This window comes from Salmo salar, chromosome ssa23 (assembly GCF_905237065.1).
Source record: "Salmo salar chromosome ssa23, Ssal_v3.1, whole genome shotgun sequence".
Taxonomy (NCBI): domain Eukaryota; kingdom Metazoa; phylum Chordata; class Actinopteri; order Salmoniformes; family Salmonidae; genus Salmo; species Salmo salar.
Genome location: NC_059464.1, coordinates 26,902,915 through 26,924,216, shown reverse-complemented (window position 1 = coordinate 26,924,216; position 21,302 = coordinate 26,902,915). Strand labels below are relative to the sequence as shown.

The 21,302-nt window shown below is 41.8% G+C and overlaps 1 protein-coding gene across 3 annotated transcripts in view; it reads right to left on the bottom strand.

The window, feature by feature from the left end:
* Positions 1-21,302, bottom strand: part of LOC106584329 (FAS-associated factor 1) — an 88,284-nt gene that overhangs the window by 61,772 nt on the left and 5,210 nt on the right. For all 3 annotated transcript variants that reach the window (XM_014169488.2, XM_014169485.2, XM_014169487.2), the window contains exons 2-7: positions 19,647-19,715; positions 18,570-18,616; positions 10,900-11,126; positions 10,287-10,378; positions 9,986-10,077; positions 5,265-5,370 (exon numbers count right to left, since the gene is read on the bottom strand). In XM_014169488.2, the coding sequence (XP_014024963.2) occupies positions 5,265-5,370; positions 9,986-10,077; positions 10,287-10,378; positions 10,900-11,126; positions 18,570-18,616; positions 19,647-19,715 (633 nt within the window). The remainder of the gene's footprint in view (positions 1-5,264; positions 5,371-9,985; positions 10,078-10,286; positions 10,379-10,899; positions 11,127-18,569; positions 18,617-19,646; positions 19,716-21,302) is intronic.

The window sequence follows — 21,302 nt, the reverse complement described above, 5'->3', positions numbered from 1 at the left end:
ACTAGCTTTTTGCAGATTGCATATTTCAGAAAACAAACTAAATAAGCCCACTGACATAATAGGCCCAGACAGTAACAGTGTTATTTTTGTATCAAGGATGAGTCCGTGTTTACATTGGCACCAGTCCAGTGGTCGCATATAAGTAGCACAGATTGATTGCTTACTAGCTAGGCTAACTACTTTGCTGGATAGAAAGAGCCTAACTACAGTAGACTGCTGGCTAGCTAGCAAAAAGGCTAATATCGGCCGATAATGTCGGTCAACCAATATATCGGTCGGGCTCTACTATTGATATCTGGCTAAACAGAACCAACATTAAAATAAGAACCAATTCAGCCTTTTTTATATCAAATCATTTCTGGGTAAAATACGTACCTTACTGTAATAGTTGTCCATTTAAAAATGGACAAAGTTTTTTGCTAAAAAGCAATTTAAGCTAAAATTTTGCTAAGACTGTCTGGGAGTGGTCTGAGTGGGGAGGGGAAAATTGAAAACTGTTTTTGGCAGAAAGGTTTGTAACGCTTTGTTATTGGTCTATTAACCAATTTACTGCCTAAGCCGAAACACCCAGCCATGCAAACCTGCTGATTAGAAGGTCTTGTGTAGATTAGTTGCTATTTGAAAATACAATCAGGAAATAACACAGATAAAAAAAATTGAATAAACCGTTTTAGTGTTGGTTTCATCAGCTGTACAATAGAATACAAAACAATTGACTCCACTGGGCCTTTAACAATTCACCATGTCACCTCTATATACACTAGTCTTTTGCTGGGCATTCCAATTAGAGATCATTAACCCCCCTCCCATCACCCAACTCAGTAAAAAAGTTGTACTTTCACCAAAACTACTATTACAGCTGCTGACCAACGCTGTATTACAATCAAGTTTTAAAAAAGTCCATCCCGTTACTTGTTAGGCCAGTGATATTTAGGCCAGTGATATTAACACACTCTGAAAACAGTGCTGTCTAATGCTGCCCCCTGTCTTTCAGAGAATTGTATTCACTTTCAAGAGCAGCTTGATTCGGGTCTGATTTGACCAGATTATTAGCACACGAGGTTTGCGGCACGTTAATTGGGGAGAAAGAGCTCGTGGGAATGGCTGGAGTGGAATAATGTCAAACACATTCGGGTGTCAATGTAGCTTGGTTCTGAAATCACCATCACTCACTAATCATGTGTTTGAGCTAGCAATATATCAATATTTATCCTTTACAATTTAGCTATGACAGCCAATGAATATCACAATTCTGTATTCCACCCCATCTCGAATCGTTTAATGAATTTATTTTCTCCTCCCGCTTTGGCTATGCAGTGCGCCTCGCAAAAGTGATTCCTCATTATTAAATTATAAACTTTACCCTGTGTATCTAAAAATGACCACATACACTGATTGTTGAAAGGAGAACTACCAAAACTATTGCTCATGGTGAACCTGAACAATGGAAATAAAAACCATTGTAAACCCCGTTCAGCAGGTATAGCCTGATGAGAGTTGCGTCTCCGGTAGCTTACTTTTATTCTGGTAAAAACATAATTTTCAACAGTGCATAGATAACAATAACCGAGCAAATTACATAGGTTGTCACTCAACTAATAAAGCCTAATATCGCGCAAGCCATTTCACCATTTGAATGCTGAATGTGCTACGCAGATGTGCAAGATCAGGCACAGGCCGCCTACCTCGCGTTGCTCAGCTCGCAAAACTGGGCACAGTGCAGTTTGACCAGGCTACATGTTCTCTTGGGTTGTTCGGCATGCAAAATGACTTGTAGATCAATGACTGTCACAGTTACATGCTAAATTCGACACAAGTAGAGGATGCATCAGTTGTCAAAAAACATTAGGTCTTTTCGGAAGGTAGAAAGAAAGTAGTATGAGCTGAAGATTTTAGTGAATGGCCGATTCTTAACATTTGAATATATTTTATGACTGATGCTACATTTGGAAACGTTAAACATCTGGGGACCGATGGGGTCGTATCTTAAACATTTGAATCGGGGACCGATGCATATCGGTTAATTGTTACAGATTATACTTCATAATATAAAAAAAATAATAATCAGACAAGTTGGTATTATTTCTTAAAGCTGCAATATTTAACTTTTTGGTTGATGACCAAAGTCACTTAGAAAAGTGAGTTATAGATCTGTCACTCGCATTGAAAGCAAGTCTAAGAAGTGGTAGATCTGTTCTGTGTGCGCCATTTCTATGCTTCCCGTTCTTTAGTTTCAGTTTTGGACACCAGTGTCAAACAGCTGAAAATACAGTATTTTTGGTTATTGACAAGATATTTCACAGCAGTTTAAAATGGTACAATGATTCTCTACATTAGACATTTCTTGTTTTGTCACAAACAGAAATTAGGCGAACTATTAGAATTCTAGCAACCAGGGAATGGCTGAGCGACTTGTGCATATTGCACCTTCAACATGTAGCCTAAAGTCCTTTATGTATGAGTAATAACCAGAGAGCTGTTCCTACAAAAAGGTAATAGCGGTTAAAGGGAGGCAGACAATGCAAAAAAATGGTTTAATGTCACAAATGCTGTGTCATTTTACATAGCCTAGTCTACTTTGTCAGAACAGATTGAAAATGAATTATCCACTGTAATTACACATACCTTAAAAATAAAGTGTTAATAACATAACATAAAGAATGTCCCTTCCCTGCTGTTAAGGCTGAGACCAGCATGTCCTTGATATCACAGTGCTTGGGGCGATATACACAGAAACATTAATGATCTAATCATTCTTAATGCCAAGTACTAGTAATCCTTGGCTGGAGCAAAATCAAAGAGAAGAAAAGGTTGCCGTTAAACAGTCACAAGCTCTCCAGCACCAGATGCCTTTCTTTCAGTCTCTCCCTCTCCATCTCTCCCTCTTTCTTTTTTGTCCTCCGTTCATCTCTCCAGCTGCAGAGTAGAAACGGCAGGGGCTGGAGAAATCCCCCGGACAACTCGTCTGGTCACGGACACTCCAGACCCATCGGCCACCCCTATTCTACCCGCCACTTTCCTGGCAAACATTTGCTCTCCAGCTTAGCGTACCCCCACATTTTGGCTGGGAATGCCAATCAGAGCCCAAGCCCTGAGGCCGAACTGTGGCGAGCGAGGGGAGCAGGAGAGGGGAGCTGTACCCTGGGAGCCACAAGGCAAAGCCAGAGCTTTTGGCAAAGACAAACAAGAGGACAGGACTCTCTCCCCATTAATATGCACAAGCAGACACCATTGGCTGATCTTCAACTAAGACAAAAGTGGATGGGGGGGAGAAAGATGGTTTGCAGTGGGCTCCATATGTGGCGGTGTTGGGGACTGAATGGGCAAATGGGAGTGGCCTGCATCTTTGAATATGGTGTTGCTTCTTTGTTGCGTTCTTATTTGGTGTTCTTATCTTAGAACTTTCACTTGGCAAGTAAATTAATATAGACAAACAAAACTAAATAATTCCCTGCACTACTTACTTTAAGAATTGAATTGAGTTTTGTAAACTATTCCAAAACCCTTTGATGTTCTTTCAGGCCTGGCACTTGTCGATACAAATAGCAGTTTTCCACCTGTAGCGATCACACTAGTTGTTGAACCATCACCTGCATTCTGCCTTATGTTCTACAAATTTTGATGCAAAAAAACCATTGACCAAACAGTAAATAAGTGCCCAACAAGCAGTGAACCACAGATAGAGGTACAGGGGTAAAGGTGCTGGGCCTCATTTTCTCTTTTGAGGCAACAGAATGCCTAAAGACAAGCTTGCGTGAGGACATGGAGGCCTGTTTGAATTCGCTTTGTCCCCTTTCCAGCTCCCCCACCAAGCTACCAGCCCTCTTCCTCCTTTCTTTTCCCCCTCACACCCCTCTTCACAACAGGGACCCCTCCTCAGTGTTTGTAATCCCAGCAGAAACACTTAAGGTTCATAGTGGGCGCTCATCAAAACCATCTGCCTGAGGAAGGGGAGAGGCCGCCCCCACTCCGCCACTGCTGTATTAATCTCTTCAATTAGCACCATTACAAACCCGTAAAGTAGGCTGATTACAGTAATGGTCACCAGCGCCATACAGGCGGCAGCACTGAGAGCAGGGGATGCTGGGACCTAGGAAACCAATCTAACTTGATGCACCAGCGCCACACAACAATACTGTGTCTGCAGTTTGGCTAATTATGAGAGACAGAAACAATAACCAATCACTGGCACTTTGGCATCGCTAGAGTCACCAGTAGTAAAATGCTGCCATTAACATGTGCAGAATAACATGAAAATAACTCTACCACAATGGTGATACAGTTGTACTTAAGTATCATCCGATTCAAACTTCAAAAGGAGGCGACTCCTTGAGTATGCCATGTACCCCAGCATCGATCTCATTGGAGAGGAGGGATTTCAGTGACACCGTCAGTCCATGGTGAGCTTGTTACACTTAACGTGGACGAGACTTCCTGCCATTAATAATTCATGGAGGCATTTCAGCTCTATCTGTATATGCTATTAAAACAGGAGGAAGAGGTGAGGTGCATCCACATAATAAAACACGGTTTTGGTTCACTTTAAGTGAAAACACTTGAGGATAAAGCTGCAACGGATGAAGAGAGCAACTGATGCACTGATGATGGTGTTGTCTACATGGCAGTCCACCCACCCAACCCCCTTCAACCCTCAAATCAAGCTGTAGCTAAGACTGTCATAAGAGAAAGGGCAAATAGGCAGCTGGTGGTCCTAGTATGAATATTTCATCATCTGCTACCAAATCCAGTGTTTGGTTTCAGACAGAGAAAATGAGCAAGCCCCATTCCCTGCCCCCACCCCCACTACACAAACACATTTCCCACAAAGTTGCCTGCAAATGCCAATTTGTCCTCAGATCAAACAGCGTTAAGCCATTTAGACAGTCTCTGGCATTGTGGACCTGATGGATCGATCTAGAAAAAAATGATATCTCTACCTGTCCTCTTTTGAGGTGCCGCAGCAAGCATGCAATGCACCACAGCTGTTAGAACAATTGTGTGTAAACTTCAGCATTCTTGACGAATATTGATATTCATTCCTATAGTAGCAACATGGCTGAGCAAAACTTTGTAATAAACGATAACTGCAATCGCAATTGTAGAATAAATTCAAATATTAAAATGTTCCTACTCAGTGATGGCAGTTCTGTTTTCTAAGAAGTGTAATATTATGAAACCTAACAACTATCCTACTGGTACAAGGCCATATCTTGAGGCCCTTCTAGTACTGACAGGACATTATGTGTAGAGAGAGGGAGACCCACCTCCTGTATGGTTCGACTGCCGGGGAAGTTGAGGTTGTAGTCTCTCTGGGCTTCACGGTGGCTGATGACGAGCAGGAAGTTCTGATTTAACGACTCCTGGAGGACGCTGGAGAGGAAGGAATACATGTTTTTTTTTTTTTTAAACAGAGTCAAGCAAAGAACAAGCAAAGACTTGTCAGGCACTTATCCCTGCAGTGACGTGGCTCCCTGCGTCTCCCCTGGGGCTCGTGCCCACTCCTCGGGCTCTGTCCAGGCAGGCCTCGCCTGGTGCTGGGTCCCTCTGCTGCTCAACAGCCCCCAGCAGCCTGCTAGACTGCTCCCTGACCCAGCATGGGGCGGCCGGGACACGGGGCCACAGAAGTGACATCCCACACACAGCCTGTTCACAGCCCCAACAACACATGGCTGGTCTGGAAGTCAAGAGCATGTATTGATTTGTCAGAGAGTCTTTTCTCTGCACCTATACATTGGCCAGTGGGTTTTAAGGGCAAACAGGTGTAGAGTTCTGGGTCCTAACTTGCAGTTTTGAGCAATGACTGAGGATATGTGCAGCATAAGAGGGAGATACTTTGTGTGCTTCACAGAGAGCTTCAAGTTTTGGAAGCTTCCCTAATAATAAATGTTGAGGTTAAGTAGCGGTTTGAGCAAACGCTCAGTCTGTGTTCGTGAATATGAATTGGGAGCTTAGTTCAAGCCAGGCAGTTAATCAGAGCTCAAATCCAAGTGAGGAGGAAGAGGAGAGTCAGAATTAATATGTAGCACACATTAATTATGCAAGCACTGCCTTAATCTGCGCAGATCTGGACGAGCTTATGTTAACAGAAGCTCAAATGTACTATAATGACGGCATATTTACATTGACTAAAACTACGAAATCAATATGTAAATGTTATGTTTGTTGTAGCTAACCGGGAAGATTGAAAATGTGTGGTGTGGAAGGACTGGATGCATATGTAATGAGTTGAGCAGGGAGAGAGAGAGAGAGAGGGAGAGAGAGAGAGAGAGGGAGAGGGAGAGGCAGGCAGGCAGGAGAGAAAATGGGGACTCACACAGGGGATCTAGCTAATATCGCCATGATTTGTTTGGACACAGTCCCGATTGTTGCTGGCAGACTAAACTGCGAAAGAGAAAAGTGGGTAGTTGGGTTGTAGCGTTATCATAAGCCGTTGTGAAGACTGCAATAAAAATAATAATAATAATAGTGACTTATGGCTTTACACAGTAAACATGAGCAGACTATGTGGTCCGTACTGTGAGGAATTCGTCTCCTCTGTAACTTAGCTATTTGGCTTCCTGCAAGTCGGTCGTATTGAGATAAAAGATCTATGGAAACCTACGGTGGAGAATTAATATCTTTGCTTCTGGGGTCATACTACCGACTCAACAAAGTGCTTTCAGCTCCTCTCATGTTTTCTCTACACTTGACTCCCATCAGGCCATCCTGCTGTGAGGGCTTAAGGGTTACGTAAGTGTTTGCTTCAGCAGTCAGTGCACTCTATACATGGATACACCGGGCCAGCCTCCGTCCTCTCAGGAGTACTTGACATGGCATGAGGTGCGCCGAGTAAAATGTCACTTAGATTTATAGACAGAAAATAAACCGTTTTGCAGGAGGAGGAGTCGTCTCAACAGATTGGTTTCATTTTGAGATAAGCCTCCCTGATTCATTGAGGGTCCCTAGGCACAGAGCAGACACACAGAACTTATTAAACTAATCCTGGCAGACACACGCACACTTTTTCCTTCACTTTAGAACCTCACAATACACACACTGACCATCTCATCTGTAACGTATGAGCTAAAGAGGTCAAAACTACAGGCAGACAGACATGCATTACCATCCTACCTCCACAACAAAGGAAATACGCAATCTCCCATTATCTGGTATGTCTTGGTCTGCCATTTTGTCTCAAGACTAAATCAGCATACCAATTGTTAATAGTTTCCAATGCTTTTGGTCAACCAGCATCTGAGGCATGAGTATCTCTGAGGGGTTAACAGACTGGGGAGGGACGTGGCAAATAAATACCAAATGTCTAATGATGCATTTGTATTTCACATTGAGTTCAAATTAAAATAACCTTCAATAAACACACTTCCTGGAAGCAACAGAAATAGATGAGTCACATTAAAATATTCATCACCCTACATTATTTATGCAAGAGATTAGCTCCATCTAGAAACCCTCCTATATTCAGTCAGTCAACAGACACCGGGAAACGTTTGTTTGGCTCAGGAGTAGATATTTGTAACTACCTTTGAGTGAGAGCTTGACTGAAATCTCCAATTTATTTATTATCAAACACAGGATTGAAATGAGTAGGCCTGATGATATGGATCACTATTTGACTGGTTAATGTGTGCAGAGATCAGCTTTGAAGTAATTGCCTACTGTTGCTTTTATTTGTTAAGTTATGTCCCATTTTCAGAAACCGCACCCAATTATTACAAAAGCGCTAGGAATTAAATCGGAAGTAAAATGGTAGGTTTTAAACTCAAGTAATGAGTAGATTAAATATGGACATACATTCTCCTGGCATAGTAATATACACAAATATTAGTGAAGTACTAAATACTGGATGGTCTATTCCAGTATGTAGACAATGATAATTAATGAATAAATAAATTACCACCAAATATAATTGCCTTCTATAACTTAAAACAGTTTAGTAATATAAAAAAAAGTGTTAATGCCATTGAATAAGCACAATGTATTCCAACTTCTACTTTATTTCATTGGCTTTTCAGCGCACTACCTACCACAAAGTCTAATTTCAATTAGAGTTACGCTGGCTTGAAAGTACCCTCCTCGGTACAATTAAAAGAGGCTAGTGTACGTCTCGTTTGTTCACTGTGTGATATAAAAAGGTAGTACCAAGGTACCTCTGCTAGTAGTGCCCTGTCAGCCTAGTCAGTCTCCCGTTTCAGCAGGTACAGCATTAGGCCTAATACAGGGTTTGGCAGAGCGGTGGGAATGGCAGCTCTCTGACAGCAGCAGACTAGCAACTCGGTGACTGCGCTGCGAAGGTTATTTTTAATGCTGCTGTGCTAACGGCTTGCCTGCCCTCCCTGCAGGAGGCCTGCTCCTCTGAGCGGTGTGATCGTCATCCTCTTTCAGCAGCAAAGATGACAACAGGGTCGCCACACCCCCCCGCTAACTCCTCAACGCTCCACCAAAATAGTTTATGGAAGATAATGAGCTCCTAACACTGAACATTATAGCTATAGCACTCAGAAAATTGGAAATTGTGCCACTAAGAGACACAGCAGTTTGCAGTTATCCAGAGAATAGCCATTAGCTGGCTCCTACACAGTCAAACCTCTACTTACTGGTTATCAAAGCAACACAGCCAACGGCAGCAGCAGCAGCATTCTTTCTTTCTGGATATCAACCCCCTACATATCTGTGAGATATTACAAAACTGTATCCAAACAAGGCATTGCAATACTTGACCCATGCCAGTATCTGCCAGTCTCTCTCTGTCTGATTCAATGTGTTCTGAGAGAAACACAGGGGGAAGAAACATGAGACCAGTTGTATTTCGACTGTTGTCCTCCTGTCCGACACACGTCGGTGCACAGTGACTGCTGTAGAGCCGGACTGGCTCTTCATAATGCATGGCAGTGCCAGGTGTCTATCTCCTCAGCAACCCCACAAGGTCCCGACTGCCTCCCTAATCAACAAAGATAATTACACAGATCCATCCCCTCCTGTTACAACCGACCACGGACAAACACCAACAGCACTACATCTCATCATCAATTACAGAAGCAACACTATAGTACCTTGCCTTTCACACGGTTCTCCCTCTACATTTGGTTAAATCTGATGTTGCTAAAGTATGCTCAGATAAAGATTGTATAAGTGTTGAACCACATCCTGACCATCCTTATTGGTTGGTGCCACGCTGGCAAGCAGGTGCACCAGAGAGCATTATCACCGAGGGTGGGATTTCCCTATTAGTATGAACTTTACCTGGCTGATACAGATGAGAAATCAGATTGGACACAAAACCAGCCTTTGTGATGGGATTACAGCTCAATGATGAGTAGTTTGACATTTCAGATGGAAAGGTTGTTAAAACCTCCTTGGATTCATACAGCTTGGTAGAATGACCTTCTAGTGGCTTAATGGTTCCCCCGCAATGAATCTCAAATGTCTCTTGATATTACATAAGTGAAAGACTGCTTTACTATTGGTATAGGAAAATAACTCAATAAAAGCTCTGAAATGGTTACAAATACAGCTATGAAAACCATTATTTACACTACATAGACTATTGCAGTAGCCTTTCATTTTAAAATGTCAAAATAAATGACTGAAACCTTCTGTGCACAAGGCTAAAATATATTCGTAAAATATTCCAATCACATTGAAATCTATGGTATAATATTAATGGATGGTATATAGTCCAGAAACAGTTTTACCATTATTAGGTGTATAGTGCCACCTAGTGTTCAACATGTATGTAAACATCTCTGGTTGGCAAAGTGTTGCAATCCTGTTGATAAACCAGTCCTTTAGACGCTACTGCAATGCTACTGCATATTTCCATATCAGAAAAAGTGGCAGTGTCTATTTTATTTAAAAAAACAGAGGCAATAATGCTTTTGCTGGGATGGTATCTCCAACAGTGAGGATAGGCCTATTCTACAACAATTGTGCTGCAGATTACACAACTGAAAACCAAGAGTGAGTGAAAGTGAGTGAAATTAGTTACCTGTTTTGGCTGGTGCTTGCAGTGGGGGTGATATCTGGGGTCAGCACATACAAGCTGTTGTTCTTTGGCAAGTGTAAACTTTGCAGAACAATCTGAGGACATAGGGACAAATGAATAATGCACAGTGGAACTGTATCCATCCCCCCTAGATGGGTATGGGTGACATTTGTGAAATCTCTTCCGATGTGTGAAAAATAAATTAAGCTAAAGCTATAAATGGAGCAAAGAGATGGTTTAAAAATGCTTATTTGAAGAGGCATTCCATTATCGAAACAATTCTTATTTTGAGGGCAATACTCACACTGTCAGATACGTCTCCACTCTTCCAACCCTTCAACTGCATTTTTGTTACAGGGACCTGAAGCTCTGTCTCAAGAATCTGTTTAATTTCCCCTACAAAGATAAAATAAAGGAAGAAATACAAATGTAATTGCAACGGCAGTTCACCATTAGATGGCAGTAAAATATAGGTTACACAAAACCTTCAAATAAGTTTTTGATGCCGTCAAATTACCGAATTCATTATGTGTATTTTCTGTCATGAGGGCGCAAATATATGCTTAATTAAGAATTTTTTGACAATTTTCCCCTTACAAGCAACTTATATATTTGGATAAAAACAGACTTCTTAACACTATTATCTTCACAACAGAAATTGTTCCAATACTGGTTACAAGTGTCTAGATTCTGAGAAAGGGATTAAAGTTTAAAAACTAAAGCACTATACCTTAGTGTGAAGTTAATTTGACCAACGTCGCTCCTTTTACCAGGAACTGACAACATTTTCGGTTCTCAGTAACACCACATTGTCTCAGAGTAAGCAAGCAGTAAGGGTGTGTGATGTGTAGGCTCATAGTGGAATGTTAGTGTAGGAACCATAGTATGAGTAGTCTATGGTGAGAGGTTCGCCTCACCGACTACGCTGCCCTCCTCTATGACCACTTCCACAGTGCGCTGGCGGTACTCCACCCGGAAGTTGAGCATGCGTGGCTGCCGCTCCACAATGTGTCGGGAGGGGAGGGCGGGGCAGAAGGCCGAGGAAGACGAGGAGGATGCTGCTGGAGCCGCTGGTGGAGCCGCTGGTGCTGCTTGGCTGTGAGGTCCATAGATGTTGGCCTGGGATGCCACGCTGGATAAGTTACTGTGGGTTCAGACAGTTGGCAAAGGGTCAGACAAAGCATCATGTAGAGCAGTGGTATTAATACTTTATCAGCGGGGACCCCATTTTTTTGGCAACCCACCCCACATTTGCTAGGTAAAGCTCCGCCTTATCTCAGCTCATTGGTCACCATAACACCACCCACTCGAAGCACGCACTCTAGCAGGTATATTTCACTGGTCATCCCCAAAGTCAACACCCACTTTGGCCGCCTTTCCTTCCAGTTCTCTGCTGCCAATGATTTGGAACGAATTGCAAAAATCACTGATGGAGACTTATATCTCCCTCTCTAACTTTAAGCATCAGTTGTTAGAGCAGCTTACCGATCACTGTACCTGTACATAGCCAATCTGTAAATAACCCATCCAACTACCTACCTGATCCCAATATTGTTTTTATTAACTTTTTTGCTCTTTTGCACACCAGTATTTCTACTTGCACATCATCTGCACATTATCACTCCAGTGTTAATTTGCTAAATTGTAATTACTTCCCTACTACGGCCTATTTATTGCCTTACCTCCTTACTCCATTTGCACACACTGTATATAGATTTTTCTATTGTGTTATTGACTGTACTTCTGTTTATTCCATGTGTAACTGTTGTTTTTTGTCACACTGCTTTGCTTTATCTTGGACAGGTCGCAGTTGTAAATGAGAACTTGTTCGCAACTGGCCTACATGGTTAAATAAAGGTGAAATGAAAATAAATAAATAAATGTTATATAACATTTATTTATGACAACCTTCAAAGCTGTACATTTTGATTTTCACATCAACAAATAACTTTCAATTCATTACATGTTCAACTCTAAGAGAACCAATACCTACATTTACTCAATAAAATGGTTCTAATTATTTTTCAATAACATTTGTATCCCATTTCATAAGAATACGTAGTCTTAATAAAAATAAAAAATATGTAGTAAAACTCCGCTGCCATTCCCTAGTGAGGTCTCGACCACAACTTTGAATACCACTGATGTAGACCAACACAGAGCATCACGGAGTCTTTTGTTTCGTTTCAACCACCAGAATACAGCGTTATTTTTACACCACATATGGAACGTGATGGTTAAAAACGTGGTATCACAATGCATGGAAATGCTGAAAGAAAGCATCACATTTCATTTTAAGTAGCCTAAACCACAAAGAAATACCAAAAACTGGAGCACGTCAAAAAATAAGAATACGCACAACCCCCTTCCAAGGCAACAAGGGCCGCTCAGCCGCAACAAAAATAGTTTCAGAGTCAGTGTAAACAGGCTTCACACCCGGGATAATATGGGCAGGGCCCTATAGACGCTGAATTGTCTGCCACTGAGCAACATCAGTCTTTTTTGTTGTTGCAGAGACCAGAGACACAAAACGCCTTTCTCTCCCTCTCTATGTCTAGGGCCTGAATTCCCCTGAGCCCCAGTCCCACATGGCAGTAAATAATGTATTTTCTCTCTCCCAACCCAGACAAAGAAGCTTCTCTTTTCCTCTGGGGTCAGCACATATTGCGCTGGGAGGGGGAGCCGGGTGCCAAGGCCTTGCACAAAGACTGAATTTATCCCACCTGATTACAATACCAAAAGGTTAAAGACGTTGGGATTCTGAGGCCACGTAGAAAACTGTTACAAACAGTCATCATACCGTAAACAGAAGACATAGGTCAGGCTTGGATACACCCACAGCCAGAAATTAGGCATACCATCATAGGTGGAAGGGCAGAGAGAGAGGGAGAGATAGAAACAGATGGGCAGGTAGAAAATTGTGTCCAGGAAGAGCAGAGGCTGTTGGCAATAATCAAGGGTCAAACCCTCAAAGGGCACATGGCCAAACACCTGTACTCCAGATACCTGCACAACTGTCCTTGCATACTAAACAAAAATTAAAGATGGAAAATGCAATAAGTTACAGTTCATATAAGGAAATCAGTCAAAAAAAAGGTAGGGGTGTGAATCAGAAAAGCAGTCAGTATCTGGTGTTACCACAATATGCCTCATGCAATGTGACTCATCATGCAGCGTTTCCAATTCATGACGCATTTCATGCATTTCTAGTGGCCTATTTTGGTGGAGTTAGGGTGGAGACGTGCATTTCGTCATTATATACAGATCTCTGGTGTAAATGGGACGGTGCACACAGCACAGAAGGAGCGAAAGAGAAGAGACCAAAAATACATGAGAACAAGCGGACAAACGATCATAAAAACGAAAATTAACAAAATCTCAATTCCTGCAATACAGGCATTTAGGTTATCGCGCAAAAATATGCATTCGATTTATTGCCCAGCCCTACAACAGAAAATTGTTCACCCACATGACACCATACATGGATAATGCACCTGGTGTGGCACACGTTAGTATACATATCGAGAAACACCCCATCTGCGGTTGTGAGGCCGGTTAGAATTACTGCCACATTCTCTAAAAACGTTGGGCTCCACAAAATGGTTTAGAAAACAAAATTGCCAGTTTGAAGTAATCCACCCTTAACTAGTAAATGTTTAAGACTGAAACTGGAAGCAAAGCGAATGAACACTTCCTGTAGCTACACAAATGAGAAAAACAGAATGCACAGATAGTAAAGTTTCGACCTTGGTGCATAAGTGACAACTTATCATACATATCCATCATAGAATATGTTGGTGTTGTTGAGACCGGCCCATCTATCACCTAATCCATTGTGAAGCTTCTAACTTGACCACACACACACACAATGACTAAATATATATAGCGTGACAAAAATGAGGTGAAAATTCACCATGGACAGAAGGCTTGGAATGTGATGGAAGGTTGTGATGGAAGGGTTCAGATAACAACAAGTATCGTAGTTATACTCAACTACAAACTTGGCATATTGATACTAAGGATGGTTAAGTCAGGAGTGTTTCAAATCAAACGGCTGTTCCATGGCATACATGTAGATGGCACTCTCCACCTATTCAATGTGAGACAGGACATGGCTTTGTGGCTGAGAGCAAGCCTCCAGCTGGCTCTGGTCACCTCAATGGAGCCGTTTACTGTGGAGGAGTGCCATCCTACGAGAGCAGCCTGGTGCCAGCTATTTAGTATACGGGCTGGCTGCAAGTCACGCTGCCAGGCTCCATTCATAATTATGTGTGCCCTTAAGAAAACCATGTTCTCATGCCCCAAAGTCTTAAGAAACTTGCAAAATAAACCGTTTAACAGAATGTGCCCAGCCTGAAAGTATTTGTTCTTGAGCTCAGTGTATTCATGAGTGCTGACTGACCGTTGAGCAAAAACGTTGTCCACAATGCCTCTTAGAGGCTTTTCTCAGTTAGTAACACTCTTAATTCCAGCTTTTGGCAAGATCTCTGTTTTTCTGGATTTATCCTCTTTCCCAAAACACTATTTTGCTTCTGTTGATAGCTACTACTGTATACTCAAAGAACATATCAAATACTATCACAGCTTAGTCTGTTCCATTTTTCTCCCTACCATTGAAATTCAGTAATTCAAAAGCAATGACACCACCTACCATCTCTACCTTGAATATCACCTCAAACTATAACCGCCGCCAAAAATACTAGTCTTTCACCTGATATTGCCCAGCTTTGAGCTAGAAATCTGGTTGCTTGATTTACGGCTACATTGGTGTTGAAATCAGAGTAAACATGAAAAACTGAGCTTCCGAGGGGAAATGAGATCCAAAGCCTAAATGTCCTGCACTGATGATGATCAAGATTGTTTCCTTGGTTGTTCCTCCATCTATCACAGGTTGTGCCTACTCAACAAGCTTTGTACAAGAAACAGAGCTACATCTTCAAGAGGTCAAGTGCGCTTGTGAAAATAATCATTAAACTGATGTTGTGGTACTGCTGTCCCAAAGCTACATCACTCAGCAATCCTCATCAGGCCACACAAAGGTTAGGCCTAGTGCAGCTATACAACAACAAAAAAACTTAGGCCTACACAGACAATGGACTAAAGCTCCACTTTACACAGCTATGTACAGTACTAGTCAAAAGTTAAACCCTGGAATGGGTAGGTGTGTTTTTGTTTTTAATATTTTCTACACTATAGAATTGTCAAGACATCAAAACCATGAAATAACACATATGGAATCATGTAGCAACCAAAAATGTGTTAAAATCAAAATATTTTATATTTGAGATTCTTCAAAGTAGCCACCCTTTGCCTTGTTGACAGCTTTGCACACTCTTGGCATTTTCTCAACCAGCTTCATGAGGGAGTCACCTGGAATGCATTTCAATTAACAGGTGTGCCTTGTTAAAAGTTAATCTGTGGAATGTCTTTCCGCCATAATGCGTTTGAGTCAATCAGTTGTGTTGTGACAAGGTGTGGGGTTGTAAACAGAAGACAGCCCTATTTGGTAAAAGACCAAGTCCATATTATGGCAAGAACAGCTCAAATAAGCAGGGAGAAACGACAGTCCATCATTACTTTAACACATGAAGGTCAGTCATTCCGGATATTTCAAGAACTTTTGAAGTTTCTTCATGTGCAGTCGCAAAAACCATCAAGCGCTATGATGAAACTGGCTCTCATGAGGACCGCCACAGGAAAGGAAGACCAAGAGTAACCTCTGCTGTAGAGGATAAGTTCATTAGAGTTATCAGCCTCAGAAATTGCAGCCCAAATAAATCCTTCACAACATCAACTGTTCAGAGGAGAATGTGTGAATCAGGCCTTCATGGTTGAATTGCTGCAACAACAAAAAAACACTACTAAAAGGACACCAATAAGAAGAAGAGACTTGCTTAGGCCAAGAAACTTGAGCAATGGGCATTAGACCGGTGGAAATCTGTCCCTTGGTCTGATGAGTACAATTTTGCAATTTTTGGTTCCAACCACCATGCATTTGTGAGACGCAGAGTAGGTGAACGGATGATCTCTGCATAATAACAGGTGGTGGGGGTGCTTTGCTGGTGACAGTGACTTATTTAGAATTCAAGGCACACTTAATCAGCATGGCTACCACAGCATTCTGCAGAAATACGCCATCCCATCTGGTTTGCGCTTAGTGGGACTGTCATTTGTTTTTTCAACAGGACAATGACCCAACAGACCTCCAGGCTGAGTAAGGGCTAGACGACCAAGAAGGAAAACGATGGAGTGCTGCATCAGATGACCTGGCCTCCACAATCACCCAACCTCAACCCAATTGAGATGGTTTGGGATGAGTTGGACTGCAGAGTGAAGGAAAAGCAGCCAACAAGTGCTCAGCATATGTGGGAACTTCTTCAAGACTGTTGGAAAAGCATTCCAGGTGAAGCTGGTTGAGAGAATGCCAAGAGTATGCAAAGCTGTCAAGGCAAAGTGGCTACTTTGAAGAATCTCAAATATATTTTGATTTGTTGTACTTTTTTGGTTACATGATTCTAAACTCAGCAAAAAAAGAAACGTCCTCTCACTGTCAGCTGCGTTTATTTTCAGAAAACTTAACATGTGTAAATATTTGTCTGAACATAAGATTCAACAACAGACAAACTGAACAACTTCCACAGACATGTGACTAACAGAAATGTAACAATTTGTCCCTGAACAAAGGGGGGGTGGCGTCAAAATCAAAATTAACAGTCAATGCAGCTGGTGGCCACACCAGATACTAAATACTGCAGTGCATCTCCTCATGGACTGCACCAGATTTGCCAGTTCTTATTGTGAGATGTTACCCCACTCTTCCACGAAGGCACCTGCAAGTTCCCGGACATTTCTGGGGGGGAATGGCCCTAGCCCTCACCCTCCGATCTAACAGGTCCCAGATGTGCTCAATGGGATTGAGATCCGGGCTCTTTGCTGGCCCTGGCAGAACACTGACATTCCTGTCTTGCAGGAAATCAGCCATACTGCTCGTTCTGTGTATGGTGGCATTGTCATGCTGGAGGGTCTTGTCAGGATGAGCCTGCAGGAAGGGTACCAAATGAGGGAGGAGGATGTCTTCCCTGTAACGCACGGCATTGAGATTGCCTGTAATGACAACAAGCTCAGTCCGATGATGCTGTGACACACCACCCCCTCCAAATCGATCCCGCTCCAGAGTACAGGCCTCGGTGTAACACTCATTCCTTCGACGATAAAAGCAAATCCGACCAGCACCCCTGGTGAGACAAAACCGCGACTCGTCAGTGGAGAGCCCTTTTTGCCAGTCCTGTCTGGTCCAGCGATGGTGGGTTTGTGCCCACAGGTGATGTTGTTGCCGGTGATGTCTGGTGAGGACCTGCCTTACAACAGGTCTACAAGCGCTCAGTCCAGCCTCTCTCAGCCTATTGCGGACAGTCTGAGCACTAATGGAGGGATTGTGCATTCCTGGTGTAACTCTGGCAGTTGTTGTTGCCACCCTGTACCTGTCCCGCAGGTGTGATGTTCGGATGTACCGATCCTGTGCAGGTGTTGTTACACGTGGTCTGCCACTGCGAGAACGATCAGCTGTCCGTCCTGTCTCCCTGTAGCGCTGTCTTAGGCGTCTCACAGTACGGACATTGCAATTTATTGCCCTGGCCACATCTGCCGTCTTCATGCCTCCTTGCAGCATGCCTAAGGCACGTTCACGCAGATGAGCAGGGACCCTGGACATCTTTCTTTTGGTGTTTTTCAGAGTCAGTAGGCCTCTTTAGTGTCCTATGTTTTCATAACTGTGAACTTAATTGCCTACCGTCTGTAAGCTGTTAGTGTCTTAATGACCGTTCCACAGGTTCATTCATTGTTTATGGTTCATTAAAGCAGCATGGAAAAGAGTGTTTAAACCCCTTACAATGAAGATCTGAAGTTATTTGTATTTTTACAAATTGTCTTTGAAAGACAGGGTCCTGAAAAGGGGACTTTTTTTTTCATTTTCTTTTTTTCCTACTTGAATGAGTAGGTGTGTCCAAACTTGACTGGTACTGTTTGCTTTTTTGAGGAGCATGAAAAAGTAGCCATCTCTTCTCTAAAATTTGCTTTCACTGTGGGTGATACCAGATACTAGGACATTTCTATAATCTCTCGCATAATTTCATACAAATGATTGTTCTATATTCAGGTCAGCAAAAGGTTCAGGGCATTGCCCGCACCTATGCTTACAAAGTACATGAAGAGCGTGTGCAATGGTAGTTTTAAGCTACTGGCCACGATTTCCATTTACACAGATATTTGAAGTGAGTAAGAACAGGACACAGCTTGGGAAATATTGAAATGTTGAGGCATGAGCAATACCGGAGTTGTTGCTCACAGTTTTTAAGTATGGATTTGAATGTGGTGATGCATGCCTCCTGTGTAAAAGGTGTTTTCTATTTTGCCGTAGGTTTACGTGACTTCATGCAATACGGTCAACATTATTGGAGTGGATGTTTAGGAAACAGGCTACATTTTATCATCCGTTCCCACACATATCTGAACAAAGCCAACTGACAAAATTTGCACAGTGAACACTTGATGGACTCTTCTGAAGAGGCAGGCTTTTCTGGCATATTACCTTTGCAAGATCCCATTCTCTTGTGGTATCACACCATTGATGGCCGCCTGTAAAGAGAGAAAAGACCATGGAAAATGTGTTGCAACGTAATACATTCCTGAAAGCATGCATGTTCCAACATCAAATCCTGATTACTGTCGGTAAATGTCCCCATAACTTTCAACTGCCAGTTCCTGCCAATAGAATGACTGATTTCAAATGCAACCTTTTGCAGTCATGCGAGAGGCTGAGTCATTTGCCGCAAATATATTTTAAAACAAAAATCCCCGAATTAAGGGTTACGATACTTACTTCAGAAAGCATTCATACCCCTTGACTAATTCTACATTGTGGTTATAGCCTGAATTAAAATGTCTAAAAACATGCTTACACTCAATACCCAATAATGACAAAGTGTAACTGGGTCAGATTTTTTATTCAAAGCTATTTGATCAATCTTTTGCAAATTTATTGGAAATTAAAATCTCAGTAATAAATGTACCATTTCTGTTAAAATAGAAAACAAACTGAAAACAAACTGAAATAGGTAACACAATCACACTGTGTGCTTTTAGTGGCTATGCTTTTTGCTTATTTGAATTGGCTTAAAAGTTGCAGTAACTAGAAAGCACCAGTGCCCAGTTGTACTGTAGCATGATTTGATTTAGTCAGGTTCACCATGTAGACTAAGCCTTTGTGGATATCATGAGTAGAGAATTAGGCCTACCTAGGCCATCATTTGATATAAATAGCTCTTCATTTAATAAATGTATGTTAGCATAGAGTAAATGGACCATCACTAGACATGAGCCTACAGTTTTCCCAACTGCAAAACTAATGAAGTACATTTAATTGATTGAATGTTGATTGAACAACAAAAATGCAGGCATTATACTCCAGAAATTACAACATATAACAGTGGTATCACTGTAAAGCACATACTGAAATATAAACCTATAACTCACATTACTCAAAGGTACGTGCAACACTAAAGGCTACAGTTCAACAATTTTAACAGCAAAATAAATAGATAATATACTTCCAAATTTAAAAGAAAATCGAGTCTTGTTCGTATGACCTAATGATGTTTGAACTTACCACTAAATCCCAATTATTGAGTTCTAAGAGCGTGATTGCCTCTGCAATGTCGTCAATGCCAGTGCAAGCCTGTTAGAAAAACAGAAACAGAGGTCAAGTACATAACAAAGACCAATAGAAAGTGTAATTGAGCAGCTACGGTGCTAACTGACAACACCAGGGTTATGGGTTTGATTCCTGCATTTACAACATTGGCAACTAGTGTGTCACTATGATCTGTACTGTAGCCAAGTCACTTTGGATAAATTCATTTGCTAAATACACGAATATAACACCTACATGCCAGCTCAGTACAAACGTACAAGTTATAGCAGATTTTTGTTGTATTAAGAGATTGAGTTATAACTAAGTTACAAACTGCTCCGTGTTCCCAAATGTGCCTCATCAATAAACTAAATGGACACGTGGAAAGTACACTACTCGCACAATGGTAATTTATCAGTACATAACACTGAATGATACTGTAATTACCTGTTATCAACTAACCAAATGTATCTAGTCCTTATTCATTAAGGGTCCTCCACTCAGTACATCCCTGGGTGGTTTGACTGACAAGTTATAATAGGTTATTATCAGTATCCTCAGTATCAAGACATGTTACAGTGAACTAGCTATTTCCATTGCACTAACCACCTATGCTAAAGCTAGCATTAATGTGACATTGAAAGGATGCTTTTCTAGAATTCTGCAGATTTAGCTGCATGAAGCCTAATGTGGTTTAAAGAGGAGCTAAAAAGGAGTGTATGTACTGTGAAGCAATTCTGTCATCATGGATAGCCGACTTAACGATTTATGATTGACGTGGCGACTGGAGCGGGCAGACTGGAGCTCCGACGTAAGATAAAATTAAGTTATCAAAAACTGATAACAGCCACAAAAATGCTGTATATATATATATATATATATATATATATATATATAAACTATTCTCCAGGTTGTTGCTTTAAATGAGATTGTGTTCTCATCAATTTACGTGGTAAAATAACGATTACATCTAGAAAAAAAAATAAAACGTCATTTTATGTGACGTCGGAACTCCAGTCCGCCCACACTAGTCACTGCTCAACTTCATCTTAAAAATGTAACCCATTAATCCGCTTTAGAACAAATAAAGGGTTTGGCCGGCCGGGATGTCCTTGTCCAATCGCGCTCTAGCGACTCCTTGTGGCTGGGCACATATACGCTTACATGGTTGCCAGGTGTACAGTGTTTCCTCCGACACATTGGTGCGGCTGGCTTCCGGGTTAAGCGAGCAGTGTCAAGAAACATTGCGGCTTGGCAGGGTAGTGTTTCGGAGGACGCACGGCTCTCGACCTTCGCCTCTCCCGAGACCGTACAGGAGTTGCAGTGATGGGACAAGGCTAACTACCAATTGGACATCACGAAATTTGGGAGAAAAAGGGGTAAACATTTGTTTTAAATTGTAAGTAAAAAAATAATAAATAGGCCTACGAGAAGGGGAGACACAAAAATAATAGGACGTCCATCTAAACTGGAGAAAATTATTGTCCCAAAAAAGGATTTAAGTAGCACTGCCCCAACAACGAAAAATAGTAGATATGTGCAGTGCGCACTCGACCTTGGGATATTGCTGATGCGCTCCGCTGGCGCCAATAAAATAGGCTATACTATTGTTTGCTCAATTAGGTTGAGAAT